Here is an 18,087-nt window from a genome sequence, read left to right as displayed (position 1 = left end):
ATAAAGGTAATATATAACTTTATATTCAGCATAGCTCCTTGGCCATTATAATGTAAGAAGGGGACCAGGTTGGTAGTTTCCATCAGAAATACATATTTCAGTGAATGGCCTTGCTCTTACCCCTTGACCTGTTTAAGAGAAAGGACAACTGATCATGACACACACCAAGCCTGTGACAGCTAGCAAGCATGAGCAATAGAAAACATGGCTCTTCTTTTTACATTTAGAGGGAAAAACTGTTTTTGAGATTCTTTTGATCTCTGGTCCCCTAACTATAAGGAGATTCTGCTCTCAGAAGTTACATCATTTCTAAATCTTATTTTAAAAATGGAGGAGGGGGGGTTCAAGTCAAGGAGAAACACCATATTCTTCTAATTTTCCTCAACCTCCAGTATGTATTTCAAGTTATCTTTCAACAGAATTTTCTTACTTTCTTCAGGCATCCCACAGATTTCTGTTCTTATCCCATTTCCTTTTCATCAGTGAGCTTTCCAGCCTCATCTGCTCTCACGGATTCAATATCATCCCAACACTGGTGTTTTGAATTTTTCTCTTTCCACTCTTAACTAGTCTCTATTTACACATTACTGCATCGCGGCATGTTTCCCTTCTTTATCCACTGAAATTCAGGAAGGACAAAACCAAGCTCCTTACTCTGTGAAAGCTGCTGTGATATTCCCTGTGACCTAGGGCCTTCTGCCTGGCTTTTCTCTGTCTCTTAATTCTAGGCCATGCCGAAGTCTTGACACGTTTTCAATGTGATATTTCAGATAGCTATTCTTCATATCCGTATTACCAAATGTCTGAACTGCTTCCATGTTTGATATCGTAGGAGTCATTCCTATTTATGTTTTCAGTGGTACTTGGCTAGCAGTGTGTTCTCTGCCTCAAGGATGAAGGGCTTTATCACCATCAGTATGGTGATCAAAATCATACTTACAGTTGTAAACACAAGAGGCAATTTTCTAGCCTCTTAAAGAAAATGTTAAAACAGGAAAAAGTGAAAATTTAATTAAAAAACCTACTATTTAAATTTAACAGTTTTTTGTGTTTTTTTGTTTTGTTTTGTTTTCTTTTCTTTTAATGGCAATTCTTCGCTGCAGGTTTACCTTTTCAAAAATTATATTATTTTGAGAACTTTAAAATATCCGTAAGTTTTTTGAAATAAGAAACTAATTTTCATTTTGGCTAACCTGGAAATGACCAACTGGATCATTTTTCTCCTTTATTCAAAGAAAAACATATTTTATTTTTTTTTTTATACTAAAATTGGGCACAGAACATGGCAAAACAAAAGATAATTAGAGAAAAATAAGTGAGAAACTGATTTATAGTGAAATTTGCATTTGAAAAGTTAATAGTGCATTTTGAAAGGTAAAGAGTTTCAGAATATTAAAAATATATATTTAAACATGAAAGAAAATTCAAATTAAGCTGTCATATGAGTCCAGTCACACACAGCTGTGCTTTTTTTTTTTGTATTTTCTTTAAGGAGCAGGGGTAAGGAATTAAGGAATGATTTTGAATAGGGATCATATTTTACTGGCCAGCATTTCTGCTATGGGAAGAGATACATGGAGGAAAGGATTGTACAAAACCTTGAGACTGCAAAACACAGATGACCTTTTGAAAATTAATATCTCGTGTTTTGTGGAAACTGTACTAGCAACTGGAAGAACTATGTTTATACAAAGGTGTGGGATAGAAATGCAGCTGACTAAAATGAGAAACTTCCCACACTTCCTCACCAATGACCTCAACCCTGGCTTAGGCTTGGGCAATAATTAAAGCTGCACTGGTCTTTTCCTGAGCACAGGCTGGCAAGGATGTCAAACTGCAGCAAACCACAGCCAGGGTATTTGGTGAAGTGTGTGGCAGCAAAAGATCAGATGCTGATTTAATGTAGTATGCTAGGTCAGGTTCACGTTGTGGTCCAGAGGTTAGAGGGAAGCGTGCTGCTCATTTTGCCTATAACCGTACTCATTATTTAAGCAGCTACTGGCTGGGAGGTTGGAACACAGGTGAGGAAAGAAAAGAGGGTGGATAAAAATAGAAAGAAGAGCTCTTTTTTTTTCACCAATTCTCCCATTGCAGTGGGTTTTATTTGATAATTTTCCTTTACAGAGAGGTAAATTGTGGGACACATTATTTTTCTTTTTTTAGATGAGGAGAAGGGTGCACCTGAAATTATGGCATATGGTTATAAAATAGCTGTTCCAACACACTGCCACCTACACCAACATTAAAAAAAAAGTGAACTCTCACTAGAGCAAAATCTATCAGAAACAACACCTGCATAAGATAATTATGCAGAAAATACATACAAAGTGGAAGGCCAGGCCAGGAAATCTTTTCAGTGTTTAGCTCAGCCAAGAGGAAGGGATTTGCTTCCTACTAGGTAAGTGTGGGTTCAAATGCATTGCTCGATTGCAGGAAACTCCTGACATAATGATAGAGCCTGAAAATGAAAGTAATATCTATGGACTTGCTTTTAATACTTGGTATTCTGAAGTCAGAAACGCTTCTGTATGCATTGAATGGATAATGAATGCTATTAGTAGAAGATGCTCTTTAATGAGCAAGATGAGGGATTTGCCACTTTTCTTCAAAGATAATATTCCTAATAACATCAGACCCACTGCTTTGGTCTGTAATTGATGGAATACAACACTACTTCTACTCAATTTAAAAAACAACAAACAACACCTTTCAAAGTTATGAGAAGCTATAAGCAAAATTCCCCTGATCCTTTAAGGATATATTTCCACTGAAACTAAGCTATAGCTTTTCAGACTAGTAGGGACTACTTCATCCTGTGCCTGGTCTTCTGTAAAATTTACGTCAAAGGAATTCACTTTACTGCTCCAACACTCTATCATACTTCGTGTTTGGCCAAATGTCATCCTACACAAAATCATTTAGTCTTCCTTTGAAGATAGATCTGCTGCTTTTGTTGAATACAGTGTTCAGGAGAATAAATATGGATTCGCTAAACACCCTGATGTACATCTTAAGCGAGTATCATGTAGCATAGCTTAATAGATGATGTGTTTCACTGAGACACGGGAAATGTGAATTCTGTTTGTGATTGTCTCTTTGTTCGCATCGGCTGTGGAAGCCTGAACCTCTACAACTGACAGGGCTTGAGAGAAATGGGAGGCACCCAAATGCACAATCTGTGCACTGTGAGATGCACCCCAAATTATCTTTTTATATCTAATTCCTGACATTAAATGTCATTTCACAAAACATCCAAGGCTCATCGACTGACTGAATCTTAAATATGACTGAATTTATTTTTGTTATCATCAGGATAACAAAAGGTGGACAGAGTGATTTAAAGAATTATTTGTAAAGATTGCAATCCTACTGATTAGATTGAAGATAATTGGAGGGAGGCACCTGAAATGTGGATAACCTCTGAAGACAAGGCTAAAGGTGGATAAAAGTGTTCTCTGGTGGGTACCACTCAGGAGGGAGTCAAGTAGTGAAAGAATGACCAGAATCAGAAAACTGTAATACGTCGTTAGGTAAATGAACTTCTATTTCTGCATCTCAGGTTTTAAATTAGAAAAATAAGGATAATGTTACTGTGTTTCCCTGTAAAGTTTTCTGAGATGATTAGAAAAGGGCAGTACAGTATATGCATTGTGTGGTATTGTCTGTTTATTTACAACCTGAAATTTGTCCTGCAGTGGGGAGCCTCAAGCTCGTCATCCTCACCACCGATTTCTCTTCAAGTGTCTGTAAAAAGCAGAAACAGTCTTCGTTGCTGCCTCCTCATGAGATAGATGTCCTCTTTCATTCGTTAGCTGATATGTCATGGTTTATTACATCTGTAAGATATAAAGGCAAATATATCTAAAGAGAATCTTAAAAAAAGCCAACAATCTTAAGTTTATGAACAATGGTAACTCTGGACTATATATCACTGTTTACATGAGGCCATTAAAAAGGCCTTGATTCTGGAGTCATTCTGTAAAATCTTGTGTTAGGCCTTTAGGATTTAGTTTACAGCGTTCTAAGAAGGCAAATCTTAACTAGATGAAATTATAAAGTTAACTGTGAGGTATGAGCTCAACCACTCTGCGTTTTATTATTAGCTGCAGTACGTGGCTGAGTATACAGAGCAGAGATACTCACATCTGTAATGAATAACTATTTTTTTCTACACGAAGCTCAAACATATATTAGCACAGCCTATTTATCTGAATGAACCAAAGCTGCAAATAATTAAGGAATCTACTCTGGGAATACTTACACCATCATAGAAGCTGATTTCATTCAAGTTGTATCAAAAGAAACCCCAGCGACCTCGCTCAACTCGTTTTACACACAAATGCCATTCATCAGCCTAGATTACTTGCTGCAAACGGCCCCATTATTTTTATGTGCTTTTTCATCCTTAGTGAAGGAGTTAGCAAATTTCATCTTGTCCTATGTCTTGTTTGGTGCACAGGGGGGCTGCTGGTGAGAAGACTTTATTTCTTTTACTCCATATTAGCAGTGCTGTTGTGTGCTTACCTCGTGACTGATAGGCACTGGGGAGCTGGTTGCAGCCGAATTTCTGAGCTGAGGGTTGCAGTGGCTCAGCGATCTGGTGAAGTTTGTTGTCTCCACCTGTGTTCTCTGTCTCTTGCAGAAGAGGCCTCAAGGACTGGGTTTCTGCACTTCTGCTTTGTTGACACAATATTTTTGATACCAATTGTACTTTTGGTTTAGCAGAAGATAGGGAACCCTAATCCAAATGGGAGGGAGGGTGACTGTTGTGCTGGAACCTATATAAACAGAAGAAAAGAAATTCTTTTGTCAAAAAAAAATCTGTAAGAATATATGAAATTCAGATGAGAAAGGAGCAGTTCAACCTCTGGACACATCTAATTCAATCCACTCAGCGGGGCGCAGTCACCAGCACTACTAGATCTGGTCATCCATGGCCTTGTCAAGCTCCATGAATTTGGAGGCTTTGGAAGCTCCAAGAATTTGGAAGTTCTTGCTTACCTGCTGCACTGCTGCACTATCTTCCCTGTGAACAAGGCTTTCATAACATCCTACCCGATCACTCCAAACTGCACTTTCTGGCTGTTGCCCCTCATTGTATCATCTGAAACTACCAACAAGAGTTTGGATCCACCATCTTTCTAATTGTCCCTCAAGTAACTGTGGGTAGCAGCCTATTATTACTTGCTCCCTTTAGCTTCCCAAAGTTTATGTAATTTATTTGAATATTAATGCCAGCAGACTTTTGGTTTCATCTACAATTCATCCAGGGCTGAGATGCCCAGTGCTGATGACTGGAGTGCAATAAAATCTTTGAGTTTTACTTCTGTTAAGTACACATAATTTTTTTCCATATCCCTCATTGGAGTTGTCTTACCTTTTGGTCCCATGGTGAAAATCTCAGTTCTTCCATATGCTCAGAGAAAATATTTGCCCTTTTTGGAGCCATGTTTAGATTTTCCATCTCTATTTCATTCTGCACAGAGTATCTACTTTCTTTCTTCATTCTGTTTTATGTCTGAAGACTCTTTTGCTTTGCTTTTTAATTTGACTTGCAAAGTTAATTAAGCTTAACTTTTGGCAGTTCTTTATTCCTATAGTTGTTGACCTCTAATAGTATGGTTTTACTGCATGCTGCAGATCCTGTTCCTCCACAGAAAGCCACTGTTTGAAAAGTGATTTCTTGTGAATGTAAGGATTTACTTTTATAATATTCTAGGTCCAGGTTCTACACAGAAAACTAGTGACTGTGCTGACATTGTTTATGTTAGTGTCTCTTAGTTTTATATTAAAATGACTGATACTATTTGTAAAGCTTTATGGAGGTTTGCAGGTTTTTAGTTTAAATGTTTAGTTGGTTTTTGGTTTAAATGTCACTGAGAGTTATGATTATATATGATATAAGGCTGGTGCACTTACTCTAAATTAGAAAAGAAATATATTGGGCACAGTTTTTATGGTTGCATGTCTGCTAAATCACCTCTGCATTTCAGAGCTCTAGGTATTGGGAAATATTTATAGTTTTTGCTTAGGAGTTTATACCAGGTTAGATATGAAAAACTCTTAAGTTAAAGCTCAGAAGAGTTTGTCATTGTTGTTGTGCATTATTTTGTAGATGTTTCCCATTTGGCTAGAGAAGAAAGGTTGGACTTGGTGCTTAGGGACATGGTTTAGTGGGTGACATTGGTAGTAGGGTGATGGTTGGACCAGATGGTCTTGGAGGTCAATGAATCTGTGATTCTGTGGTTCCAAGACTCATTAGCAGTGCAGGAAAGCTGCTAATTGGCTAGCTCGACATGAGCCAGCAGTGTGTGCTTGCAGCCCAGAAGGCCAACTGTGTCCTGGCCTACACCGCCAGAGGTGTGTCCAGCAGGTGGAGGGAGGGGATTGTCCCCCTCTGCTCTGCCCTTGTGAGGCCCCACTTGGACCACTGCGTCCAGGTCTGGGGGCCCCAGCACAAGAAGCTGTTAGAGCAGGTCCAGAGGAGGGCCACAAAAATGATCAAGGGGCTGTGAAGACAGGCTGAGGGAGCTGGGGATGGGGAGATGTTCAAGACCAGGTTAGACAAGGCCTTGGGCATCCTGATATGGTGGGAAATGTCCCTGCCCATGGCAGAGGGGTTGACACTGGATGGTCTTTAAGGTCCCTTCCAACCTAAACCATTCTATGATTCTGTGAAGACGTTTAGAAGTAGGCCACAGACTAAATGCAGTACTCAGAGGAGACCATAGAAATCTTTGATCTAGAAAATGTTTGCAAACAGTATTTTCAATAGTTTATTTTAGCCCTGTCAAAACCTCTCCGGATCTTTCCTCAAAATCGTCATGGCTTATGCTCACCCCCTTCATGTTACTCATCCTTCAGCCTTGAGAGGTCAGTCCAGTCTCTGGGGGCCTATGAAATGAGTCTCCTTTGCCTCCAGGGTAGCTTCTTCAAAGAATTGCTTTCTCTCATATTCCTGTAGACTTAGGAGGAGCTTTCCTGAACAACTTCAAAGATATTTTCCATTGTTCTTCAAATATCTTGTTATCCGTAAAGTGCAACCATATTTTAGTATATTTTAGTTTTGAGAAGAAAAGAGTATTTCCATGAAAAGTTATTTCAGAGCAGCTCCGTGCAAATCAATATAACATTAAATTATATAAAGGATCATATCTCAGTGTGGACTCTGGACCAATTGCCAAGTTATCTGTTCCAACATTTTAGAATTCAGCTTATCATTTTATTATAGTTTAAAGACCTCCCTTTTTTTTATTGCCAAAAACATACTTAAGAAATAAAATGCTTTAACTTCTCCAACAGTTGCATTTAATTTGAAGGATCTAGTAAACATTACCGAAGCACAGCTAAGGGAAATCCCTTATGGCTAATAAAAAATTGGTAATAATAGCAGATAAATGTTGGAGTTTTCATAATAGATTATCTAAAAATCTCCAATGCAAAATGTAAAACAAAGTAGGCCCAGACGCTACTGTATAGTTTTTAAGCTATCTTCAGATTCTAGGGAGAATCTGAATAAATGTAATGATTTTCAAACTATTGATGTTCTGGCGGAAATGTTGCTACTTCTTTATCCTATTGTTACCAGTATTGCTGTTAAGAGTTTCAGAGTGCATTTGGTAGGTTTTTGTACATTAGTTAGAAGATCTTCTTACCTCCCAGTAGTTCAATTTTAACCATTTGGACAGTTTCAATCCATTCAAACTGTCTTTTAGCAGGAGGAAGTGTAGTAATTTATTCTTACAGGGATGTTGTGACTCCAACACTCCCTTCTCTTCCTGTTGCTTGATCCAATGTAATTAAATAATAGATTTCATTTCATAACTTTGCAGTAGCAATAAAGAGGAAATTATGTTCAGAAAGCATGTTTATTTTTTTTTTCCCCAGCCTTTTCATGGCTTAAAAGTGATTCCTTCTCTTGGTGCAAAAGTAATGTGAAACAGCCTTTTCAAACTTATGTCCTTGGGAGATGAATGTTAATTAAAGAATGAACATTAAATAAGAGTTAGGAAATCAGTGCCATTTTTCAGACACAAATATCTGTTGTTCAGATTTTACATTTGTGCTGCTTTGTGTTTCTTGCTTTTCTTTCTCTGAGCAACAGCTCTCTTCTTTTTTGTTTCTTTCATCTTCCCAAGAGAAATATCTGTTGTGTTCATGTTATCATTTGTACAACTTGGATTTTTGAAGCTTAGAGAATTAGGTCAGAGGTTGGACTCGATGATCTTGAGGTCTCTTCCAACCTGGAGATTTTGTGATTCTGTGACAATTCATATAAGTAAAAATAATAATAATAATAATAAAAGGAAAATACAGCAAAACAACAAAACAGAACTACAGAAGGAACTTCCTTACCTCTTATTTTTTACATGAAAATAGATCTACCTTGGACTGTGCCTATTGTTTTTATGAATTTCTCTCTATTTTTTTCTTTATCTTGGATTAGATTATTGGGAGAAAGATGCTCTAGATTTAGGATTTCAAAGTTATTTTGAAATGAACTTGAGGGAGATTTATTGAAATGAAAAAGGAAAAAAAATCTTAGAACTTGCTCTTTCTCATAAACATTTTATTATACTTCTGATTATACTGTGTCCCCATTGGCAAATGTTTTTCCCTAAAATTGAAGAACAGGCTAAGACTTTATCTAGTGCCATAATGTGTACTCCAAATATGTTTTGCAGTTGGAAAAGCATTAAAATCAAATGATCTTTTTTTTTTTTTTTTTTTTTTTTTCTATTATTGTTTTCCCTTTCTTTTGATATTTTGGGCACATCATGCACGATATAGATTTGTACGTCTGTCAGAATTCTGCAGGCACTATAACTTACCTTAGGCCTAGTAAGACTTGTCCAAAACACTCAAAATCCTGTAAACCAGCAGCCATCACCATGCATTATGTTTCTCACTGCTTATCAGAGCAGTCCTGTAACATTCTGTTGCAGTCACCACTCAAGCTAATAGGCTTTTATTTGGTGGACACATTCATTTGATCAGATGCGAATAAAAATAAGGAGAAAGACCAATATGAATAATTTCAGGTAAAATCTTTTCACCTACAGTCTGCCACCAATAACACAGTTTTTCCAAGTAAGAATGTAACAGCATGTCTCTTCAGGGCTGTGAAAAAATTTAGAGTTTTCTAATAGGAAAAGTTGCCATTTTGCATTTTTTATTGAACCTGAATCCCTTTTTTCCCCCTTCTGTCTGCTAGTCTAGATTTTCCAAACAGTGTCTTATTTATGTGCTTTATGGGATTAATTTTTTAAACTATGTTTTTGTCCTTCATTTTGAGGTGTTTGAAGAGATTTTTTTTTTCTGACTTTGCTATTGGTTTTGCCAGAGGATCAAGGTCTTGTCATCTCTATATTCAGAGCAGTGATGGGTGCCTAGCTCTTCATAGACTTACTTGCTTTGCAGTTCTTTCATTAGCCTGAGGCTTGTTCTAAGACCACTTTATCTCTGTGCCTGGAATAGGTAAATATATGTCTTATTTTTCCAACGACAAACTGTGAAGCCTGATTCCAATTTGCTGTCATGTGGAAAGGAAGAGTATTTATTTAGTGTCCTGGTGAAACTAATATAAGTCAATGATTATTTTCCTGTGTGAGCAATGTAAGGATGCAATATTTAAACAAATGTTAATCTGCAGCAATGGGAGAAAGAAACCTGTTTATATTAGATGGTCTCTCAATCAACGGGGAACAGTCATTTTCTGCTTGCAGCATTGGAAACTGCATAACAATAATCCTGAATGGTGGTTTGTTTTGGAATTTGAAACCAAAGGACAGGAAGCTGTGGGTATAATGTAAACCTCTGCTGGTTTGCATACTACAGGAGTATTGGAGAAAGAAAAGGAATAGAAATAATTGGTACAGAGGAAATAAGTCTGAGTCGATACACTAAATATCAGAAAACTAATAATTTCTCCAGTTCTTAAGGGTAAATTCTAATTGTTGGTTTGTTTGTTTTCCCCAAAGGAACAGCAAATGAATTTATTGCTAAAAAGACTACACATTCTTATTTTTCAAAAATAACATTTCATAGCAAAAAGGCATTGGAAGATGTAGCTTAAATTGAATTAATACTTAAAATTGAGATTCACAACTTGGTATAGCTATAGAGATACTTTACTTCTATAAAAATTAAACAACTAGTTCTGAAAGTTTGAATCCAAATGTAGTAAGTTTTATTGCAATTTCCTCAGAAGGACCAGTATTTATTTAGTTTTGATATAGGCAAGTTTGATTCACAGTTGTTTCTCAGCAATGCCTCTGGTTCTGCAGAAGACTATACCATCATTTTCCTTGGATGGTATTTTTCAAGCTGATTTTTTTCTTTCCTATAATTAAAACCAATCAACCAACCAACCAACCAAAAAAACACACTAGATTAATGGTTTCGAAGTCTATTTTCTTTCCTGCTGTTATCAACAACAGTGAGAGAGCATCAGCAGTGGTCATCTCCAGTAGGATACCAAGTTTTGAATTAGCAAAGCCTATGTAGCTGCTGAATAATTTGACCATATTAAAATTGTATTCAATGAGTCTAAATGCTTTTCTGCATTTAGAAACTTTATAGTTTTAATGCTGTTTGTATCATTTCACTTAGTTTGGTCAGTACAGCCTACTATAAAAATCAAGTGTGCAATAGAGCTTCTATTGTTTCGTGGAGGGTAGAAAAATTATAGATATAAAATCCTGGCCCAACATGTTGATTTTGGAGTCAGAATTGAAAGAAAGAAAAATAGGAAAAAGTCATGCCTGAAGCTTAAGTTGAAATGTAGTTATTGTTCATAAATGCATTAAATTATTTCCCTGTGTGATAGAAAATGCAACAGCAAGGTCTAATTTGAGGAGCTGAGCTTACAGTATTTATGAAGCAGAGATTAAATAAAAAATTATAAAAAAAAAAGAAGACTGCTTTAAAGATCATCTTTTACAAATAGCAGTATTAATTTCACCATTTACTTGGAAATTTCATTTCCATATTCAATCTACTTAATATTAGTCTTATAATCATACAGTCTTTAATAGATTCAAATCTTCACTTTCTGTAGCAGAGCCTAGGCTATTGGACTTTAAAAATAAGTTATCATTCCTCTAATAATTGTACCTGTTTATCTTTTAAACAAAAATGGTTCAGAGTATCAACAAATGGTGCAACAAAGGTGAGCTCCTGCAGCACAGTGTGTTTTCCTGTCTGCTCCATTCCATGGGCAGAGGCTGGGCAGATTTCTAAAAGCTGTGTACATTTTTCTTGTCTCTGTCTTTTATTTTTATGTGCTTAGAAGGATCATATTTGACACATGGAGAACATCAGCTCAAACAACAAGGTACAAAAACAAGGTCCAAACATAAATAAATAAACAAACCTGCAGGAAAACAAAAACAACAACAAAAAAATCCAACTTTTTATATAACAAAACACAAGCATGTGGGTTGTCAGTAGAATGAAGACAGATTGTAATGTCAAAATTAAACTAGATGATTAATTTGAACAAATGGGAAGAACAACAAAATACCTTTTCCTTCATCATGCTACTCTTCAGAAGTTTCTGATAGCAGCAGTATGGCTAAGAGGTCCAGGAGTTCACAGGTCCAGGAGTTCACACTGACCAATCGGAAGGCGACTGAGTAAAGGGCTGTTTTCTCCCATGACTGTTAGACTGCCTGACTTTAGATTTATACCTTTCGTTACCTTTAATGTCAAACCAACCATTGTGTATTGGACCTGTAGACAATAGGTCCAACCTGCTTGTTGCTGGAGATCCTTTGGGGATCCTTTGGCATTTCCAGCTCCCAGCTCTTTGGGCTGCCTGAACGCTGCAAGCCAAAAGCCATCGCCACCTGCTAGAAGGCAAGACGAGGCAGTTGAGCGTGCTTCAGATATTAAACAATAAACTGATTTTGAAGGAACAAACATAACAAATGGCACACTTGAAAGAAAGTTCTCTGTGAATTTCAGGGAGTGAATGGTCATGGGATATGAACTAACATTTTCTTACCCTCATGATCCATATATACCAAAATTCACTGTGTACTAAGGAAGACAATGGGATTTTTTGAAAATTTTGAGGCTGAAGCCTCAAAATGGGATGCAAAGGTTAATCTGCTTCAGGTCTCTCATTGTCACCTGGTGATGCATTAAATGCTCTTCAGTAAAATATACCTAGACCTGAAAACATACCTAAGGATGACAGAATTGATAGTCTTTTCATGTGCAGGTGATGGTTTTATGCTTTAGACAGCTTGAGGTGATTTAGTCATGCTGTTTAACCCTTGAATGGTGATCCTAAATCATTGCCTTGTAGAGTGCTCTAATAGACTCCGTAACGTGATTACCCTCTCAGGATGCGTGAAGTGCAGAAAGCTTGTCCCTACACTGACCTTGGGGAACAGAGTTTGTGTTTTTCCTGTGTATGTCAGGATTAGAGGGTCAGGTGTCAGAGCTAGATGTATGTGAGATGTTATAGGGAAATATTTAAGTGAAAAATTTTAATCATATGTTTAATTACTTTCAAAGAGGTATTGGGACATTTGGCTTAGAATACATTTACAGCACTATACGTAAACTCAGAATTTCTATTGGTATTTTTATAGTTGCATACTTTTGATATAGAAAAGATTAGGGGAAAAAAAAAAAGGCATTTAAATGCACATTTAATAACAAAACAACCTTCCTGCCTCAGAGAAATTTTCAGCCAGGTGAACTATGTTCTAATTTTCCTCTATAATAAAAACAAAATCATAGCTCTTGAAGCATTATTCTTGGCTCTCAGCAGCTTGAAGGCATGCAAACATTACCATTTCGTCTCCATTCTACAAATTAACTGGAAGGATTATGTCACAATGTAGTGTGTTTGTTTTCCAGCTTTTTGTCTGTTTGTCCATCAAGACGTTTTTGTAGAAGTATCAGTGATTGTTGACTTTGGAGGTAGGGGAAGAAAAAATAATTAGGAGAAAAAGCAGACAGCGCCATTGAAGTAACTGTGCTTCTGTCATAGGAGAATGAATGCTCCTTTCAACAAATCTATAATTTGCAAAAGTTGCAAAAAGAAAATAGCCGTAAGGTGACTGTTAACATACTTCAGTTCATCCTGCCAAGAAAGTTAACTTCATAAAGTCATTAAACCAGTGATTACATTTTAAAATATTATTCCCCTGCCATTTCTTCTTAGACTTTAAAATATAGTTACTGTATATACTACTTTCTTTGTAATGTGAAAAATTGTAAAATACACTTATTTTTCATAAACTCCTAATTATTAACAGAGCTATTTGTGCTCCTATAGTGAAAGTCATTTCAACACTTCCGTTATTTAAACTTCACTTTTAGGGGTTCATAATTTGGCTGTAATAAAAAATAAATTCAGACTCTGGGGTCTGAAATATTGTTTGCGGGTATTGGGAAGTTTAGCCTGCTTTTCTTTAAGAAACTAAGAGATTTGGATTGCTTACTCTTCTTTAAGATAATCCAAAATAAGGTATTTTCTGGACTAAATAATGTTAGTCATTACAGAATTTAGCAAAAGCCACAGAGTGTGGTGGAACTGCTGCTGCCCCATATTCTGGGACTGGTACTCAGTAGAGCTGAGGCTCGAAGAAGGAGACTTGTGGGACCTTCTTGCCATGTCTCCACTGCTGCTGTTCCAGAAGGGTGGCTGTAACAGCATGTGGGGAAAGTTCCCTCAGCCCTGAGAGAATCGTTTGGAGTCCCTGGCAGTAGACCTACTGCTCTTGAAGGAGGAGCCCGCAGTGCTTCCACTGCAGCCACAAGCCAAAGACCTATGGACATCAAGGTCGTATAGCTGAAAATTGCTTTCCTGTGATGCTGAACGCTCAAGTGCTCTGAGGTGGATCATTTCTTTGGTGCAGCTTCCTCAAGTCCCCCTTCATCACATAACACAGCCGCGGTAATGACTCAATGAGGCCTTCAGCTCCGGAAATTAAGGAATCGGGGCTTATTGCATATTAATGGCAACTCCGGGACAGTCAAATAAGACAGTTTGTTATAATACTAATTATAGCCAAGCACTCATGTTGTGGTTTGAATGAGTCAATTATGTGTGTGTTAAAACTATAAATACATCTTCCCCCCAACCTAGACTGTGTGGTACGTAATTTTTTTTTAATTGCCTGGATACATATTTACCTGAGCGTATCCTGGTTTCCCAGATAAATATGTGTACCAATGCAGAACTCATTATGGTCTGTTTGGATAAATAATCCATATTTTATAACTGTACAGGAAGTAATTATTTTCCTATTTTGCTTTCTTTAAGCCAAAGAAATTAAATGCTGTGGGTTCATTACTTAAAATAAAATAGATGCAAAAGTCAAGGTAATGTGAGAATAAAGTTTTCATTGTTTTGGTAGAAACTGAGAATATTATTCCAGATTTTGATCTTGTGTTTAGCCCAGAATAACTCCATTAAAATAAACAGTGTTATTCAGGATTTACTTAGATGCAAATGGGACGTGAATTTGGCCTCCTATCCTTAATCCCCCTTACTTCACTGGGAATTCCTGCCAGTAGCTTGCACACGATCTTTGCTTTAAATGACATTGTCAAGTATTTATCATTTGGAAAAATAAGGTATTTCAGCTGCATGGAGAAATTAACTGTTACGAATTATATAACAAGAAAATTAATGTCTTGTAATATGGTCGTATATAGAATTATAGAACTGCAGAATGGTTTGGGTTGGAAGGGACCTTGAAGGCCATCCAGTCCCAACCCCTGCCATGGCAGGGACACCTCTCACCAGCCCAGGCTGCCCCCAGCCCCATCCAGCCTGGCCTTGGGCATTGCCAGGGATGGGGCACCCACAGCTCCTTGAGGCAGCCATGACGGGAACTCACCACCCTCCTTCCTTATATCCAATCTAAACCTCCACTCTTTCAGTTTAAACCATTAGTTTAAAGCCCCATGCATTAGGAAAGTAGAACATACTTTGATGGCGGCTATTTCTGCCATTGTTTTATCTGATATTGGGAAGAGTTGTGTTGTGTTATCACTATGCCAAGGTCAGTTTTTATAATTCTTTTAAGCTTAGTGGAACCAAAGTCAGCCTTGGCATAAATCCGTTAACTGCAATAGATTTACACCAGAGATGAATATTGTCTCATTCTTGGAAAATTTATTTTTATCCAACTCTTTATATTTTATTTTAGAAATATAAGTAGCCTGTGTACCCTCAAACTAATCAGAATAAGAAACAGTTTTGCTTATGCCAAAAAAATAGAACTATCATTTTTCACATTCTTACATTTTTCAAGTGAGTTTCAAGTAAGATTATATTACTGTGACTTCTGAATTCCTGAAATCTCTCTGGTCTTTGTGACTGCAAGGGCCAACAGTGTTTCAAGGGGAAAATCTGAAACTCTTCCTGCAGTATGTTTTGTGTTGTGCATACTAGATACAGTTCACATTTTGTATGCATATGATTAGTGTGGAAAAAAAATTAATGTAGTCCAGTATTATGATTTATGGACTGAATCTTTTGCCCACTGAACACTTGCCAAAAAGAAAATCTTTCCCCCCCCTCTCCTCCTTTTGGATATTAGAAACAGCTACTGTTTTTGTTGATCTTTTTAACTTCTGAATAGGCCTATTTCAAGCCATAGCAGCATGGGAGCTCAGATTAATAATATACTTATTCAGCCAGTGATACTGAGTGAAACCATTGCTAGTGTGAGTACGAGGGGTAGGATTTCTTTAAATTATTTTCAGGTGCATTCATGCATTTCTGAAAGAAGACTATAGAGATATTTGAAAATAAATGAATTTTCTGTTTACTGATCATGTTACAGGTGTGTATGAGTTTTAATATCAAGAATTTAAGATGTCTCTTTTTGATAGCTTTTGTACTGGGATCACAAGTCCATCCATCAGATGGTTAACAGGGACAAGAGCAAAGAAATGACCAATTCCAACCTTTTGCACAATGTTTTTAAACCTAGAGGAAAAGGTGAATTCCATGGTGTGAGGCATCCTTTCTAGCGCACCTACTCTACGGCACCATCCTGAGTTAGCACCAAAGGATAGGGAAGGAGCAAATCCCATTGACTTCTCTTCCAATTTGGGTTTGACCTCCTTAGCCCAGCACTTTGATAAGCATCAGCTTGTGCAAGTTTGGTTTCTAGTCTTGGATTGCGCTGATGTGATATGTTTGTGTGTAAGCAAGCCCACCTTCCTCTAAGTCACCAGCCCTGCACCTACTGAAAGCTGAGTCCAAGGCTGATGTGTTCAGTCCCTTCCAAATGGATTTTTGCCCTTTATAGCACAATTTGAGCAGTCTGGGGCCTTAAGAATCATTGCCATTCTGACCGTCACGATAGAGGTGAGGACAGTTCTTTGCTTCACACTCGTTTTGCTGCCACTCATAAAATTTGGGGGCATTCATTGTTCAATCCCATTTTAAATTTACCTTTTTCATATCTGAATGGCTGGATCTGCTCAATAGGTGTTTTTTCAATTATTTTAATAGAGTCAGTGGTTCCTATCAATTCATTTTCTTTCTCTCAAATGAAATAAGAGTATGCCTAAAAACGTCTTCATGTGGGTATGGTTTGTACTAATGATAAGTCAAGTGAGATAGAGTTTCTTTCCAAAAATACTTAGGTAAGCTGTTTAAAATTAGTATTTGTTATTCTAAAAAATTGTGAGAGGGATCAGCCATCCTTCAACAGTTGCAGATAAAGTGCTATGGCAAGAATTTGGCATTTTTACATTGCCTGAGAGAATTATATGTTCATTTTCTGGGCTAATGTGGTTCAAGGAAGAAAAAAAAAAAAAAAAGTAATGCAGTGCTTTTCAAAAGTGATCATTTTAAATATAAACAAAAAAAGCTTTTGCTTGAGATTTGTCAAAAGTCTTTCAGTCTTTTCGTAAAATTGTTATTCCGTTTCCCACTAACAAGAGCAGAGTGAGTGACACCTTTGAGAGTCCCAGCTTGTGTTTAAGTGCATAGCTTTATTTTGCTATGTACAGCCATGCAAAAATATTATCTGAACTTATTTTAAAAACCTAGTGATTTTTTTTTTTTAACACAGAAACAGCCATCCTAATTTATTTGTTTATTTTAGTTACAGCAAGCAGCCGAAGTTTCTCAGCTGAGAGGAGCTCGAGTCATCTCTGCTGAAGATCTCCTGTTCCTAATGCGCAAAGATAAGGTATATGTCTTATATATATATAAGACAGCATTTTCTTATTTGACATAGTAAGCTCCTTATCTTGTTTTAAAGTGTTTGCTTAACCTACATGAAAGGAATCCATGCTCATGAATAGCTTCATTAAAAAGTACAGCTGCACTGCAACTGTATTTTGTTCTACATAGTATAATAATTGCATAATAAGTTAATTAATTCTCATTTTTTTCCAGTAACTTCAATTGCAAGTAGATTTTTTTCACTAGCATTTGGAGTGGGTAATATACATTAGAACTCAAAACAATTTCTTAATAACAGTATAAAGATTGATCCTTATCTTTTATATTCCTTTTATGTCTATAAAAAACAATTACTCTAATTTCCTCCTATTTATGCAGAGTGCAGATGCAGGTGTCATGTTTGACAGTGTAATCGTTACATTTTCTTTGTCTACATTGTCAGTAAATCCTGTCGTGCTTTTTCTCTTAAATATTCTTCCTGCATCTCACTAAAATCTCCAAATTTAGGTATGGCATGCTTTCTGTGTGAAATATGTAGAATAATTTAAAAGTAGTAATTTTCTATAAGAACATTAAAGTCATTTTTTTTCTTCAAATTTCAGAATCATTCAAATATTCTTAAAAACTAGCTGTTTTTATCAACATTATTCCTTCTTCCTCTGTCTCCTTGCCTTGTCCTCCCACCCCCTTTCTTCCCCACTTTTGTTTTTCTTTCCTTGTTTAATCAGTGAAACCAAATGACCAAAAACATATCCAAATAAATAAAACCCTAGAACATGAAAAACAGTTGTCATTACTTTATCTGACACAACCAGTAAGGGTATATTGGAAATAGTGGGTAATATGGACATCAAAGTTCATGGAAGTATGCATTTGTAGGTTTGAATTTCCAAACAAAGCAAATATTTTGGAGT

The 18,087-nt window shown here is 36.7% G+C and overlaps 1 protein-coding gene across 2 annotated transcripts in view; it reads left to right on the top strand.

Annotated features, from left to right (window-relative positions):
* Nucleotides 1-18,087, top strand: part of SUPT3H (SPT3 homolog, SAGA and STAGA complex component) — a 277,597-nt gene that overhangs the window by 168,318 nt on the left and 91,192 nt on the right. For both annotated transcript variants that reach the window (XM_084284666.1, XM_084284667.1), the window contains exon 4: nt 17,091-17,177. In XM_084284666.1, the coding sequence (XP_084140792.1) occupies nt 17,091-17,177 (87 nt within the window). The remainder of the gene's footprint in view (nt 1-17,090; nt 17,178-18,087) is intronic.

Source organism: Netta rufina, assembly GCF_964035555.1.
Source record: "Netta rufina genome assembly, chromosome: 3".
Taxonomy (NCBI): Eukaryota; Metazoa; Chordata; class Aves; order Anseriformes; family Anatidae; genus Netta; species Netta rufina.
Note: the sequence above shows the minus strand (reverse complement) of the source record. Positions and strands in the feature narration are given on the sequence as shown.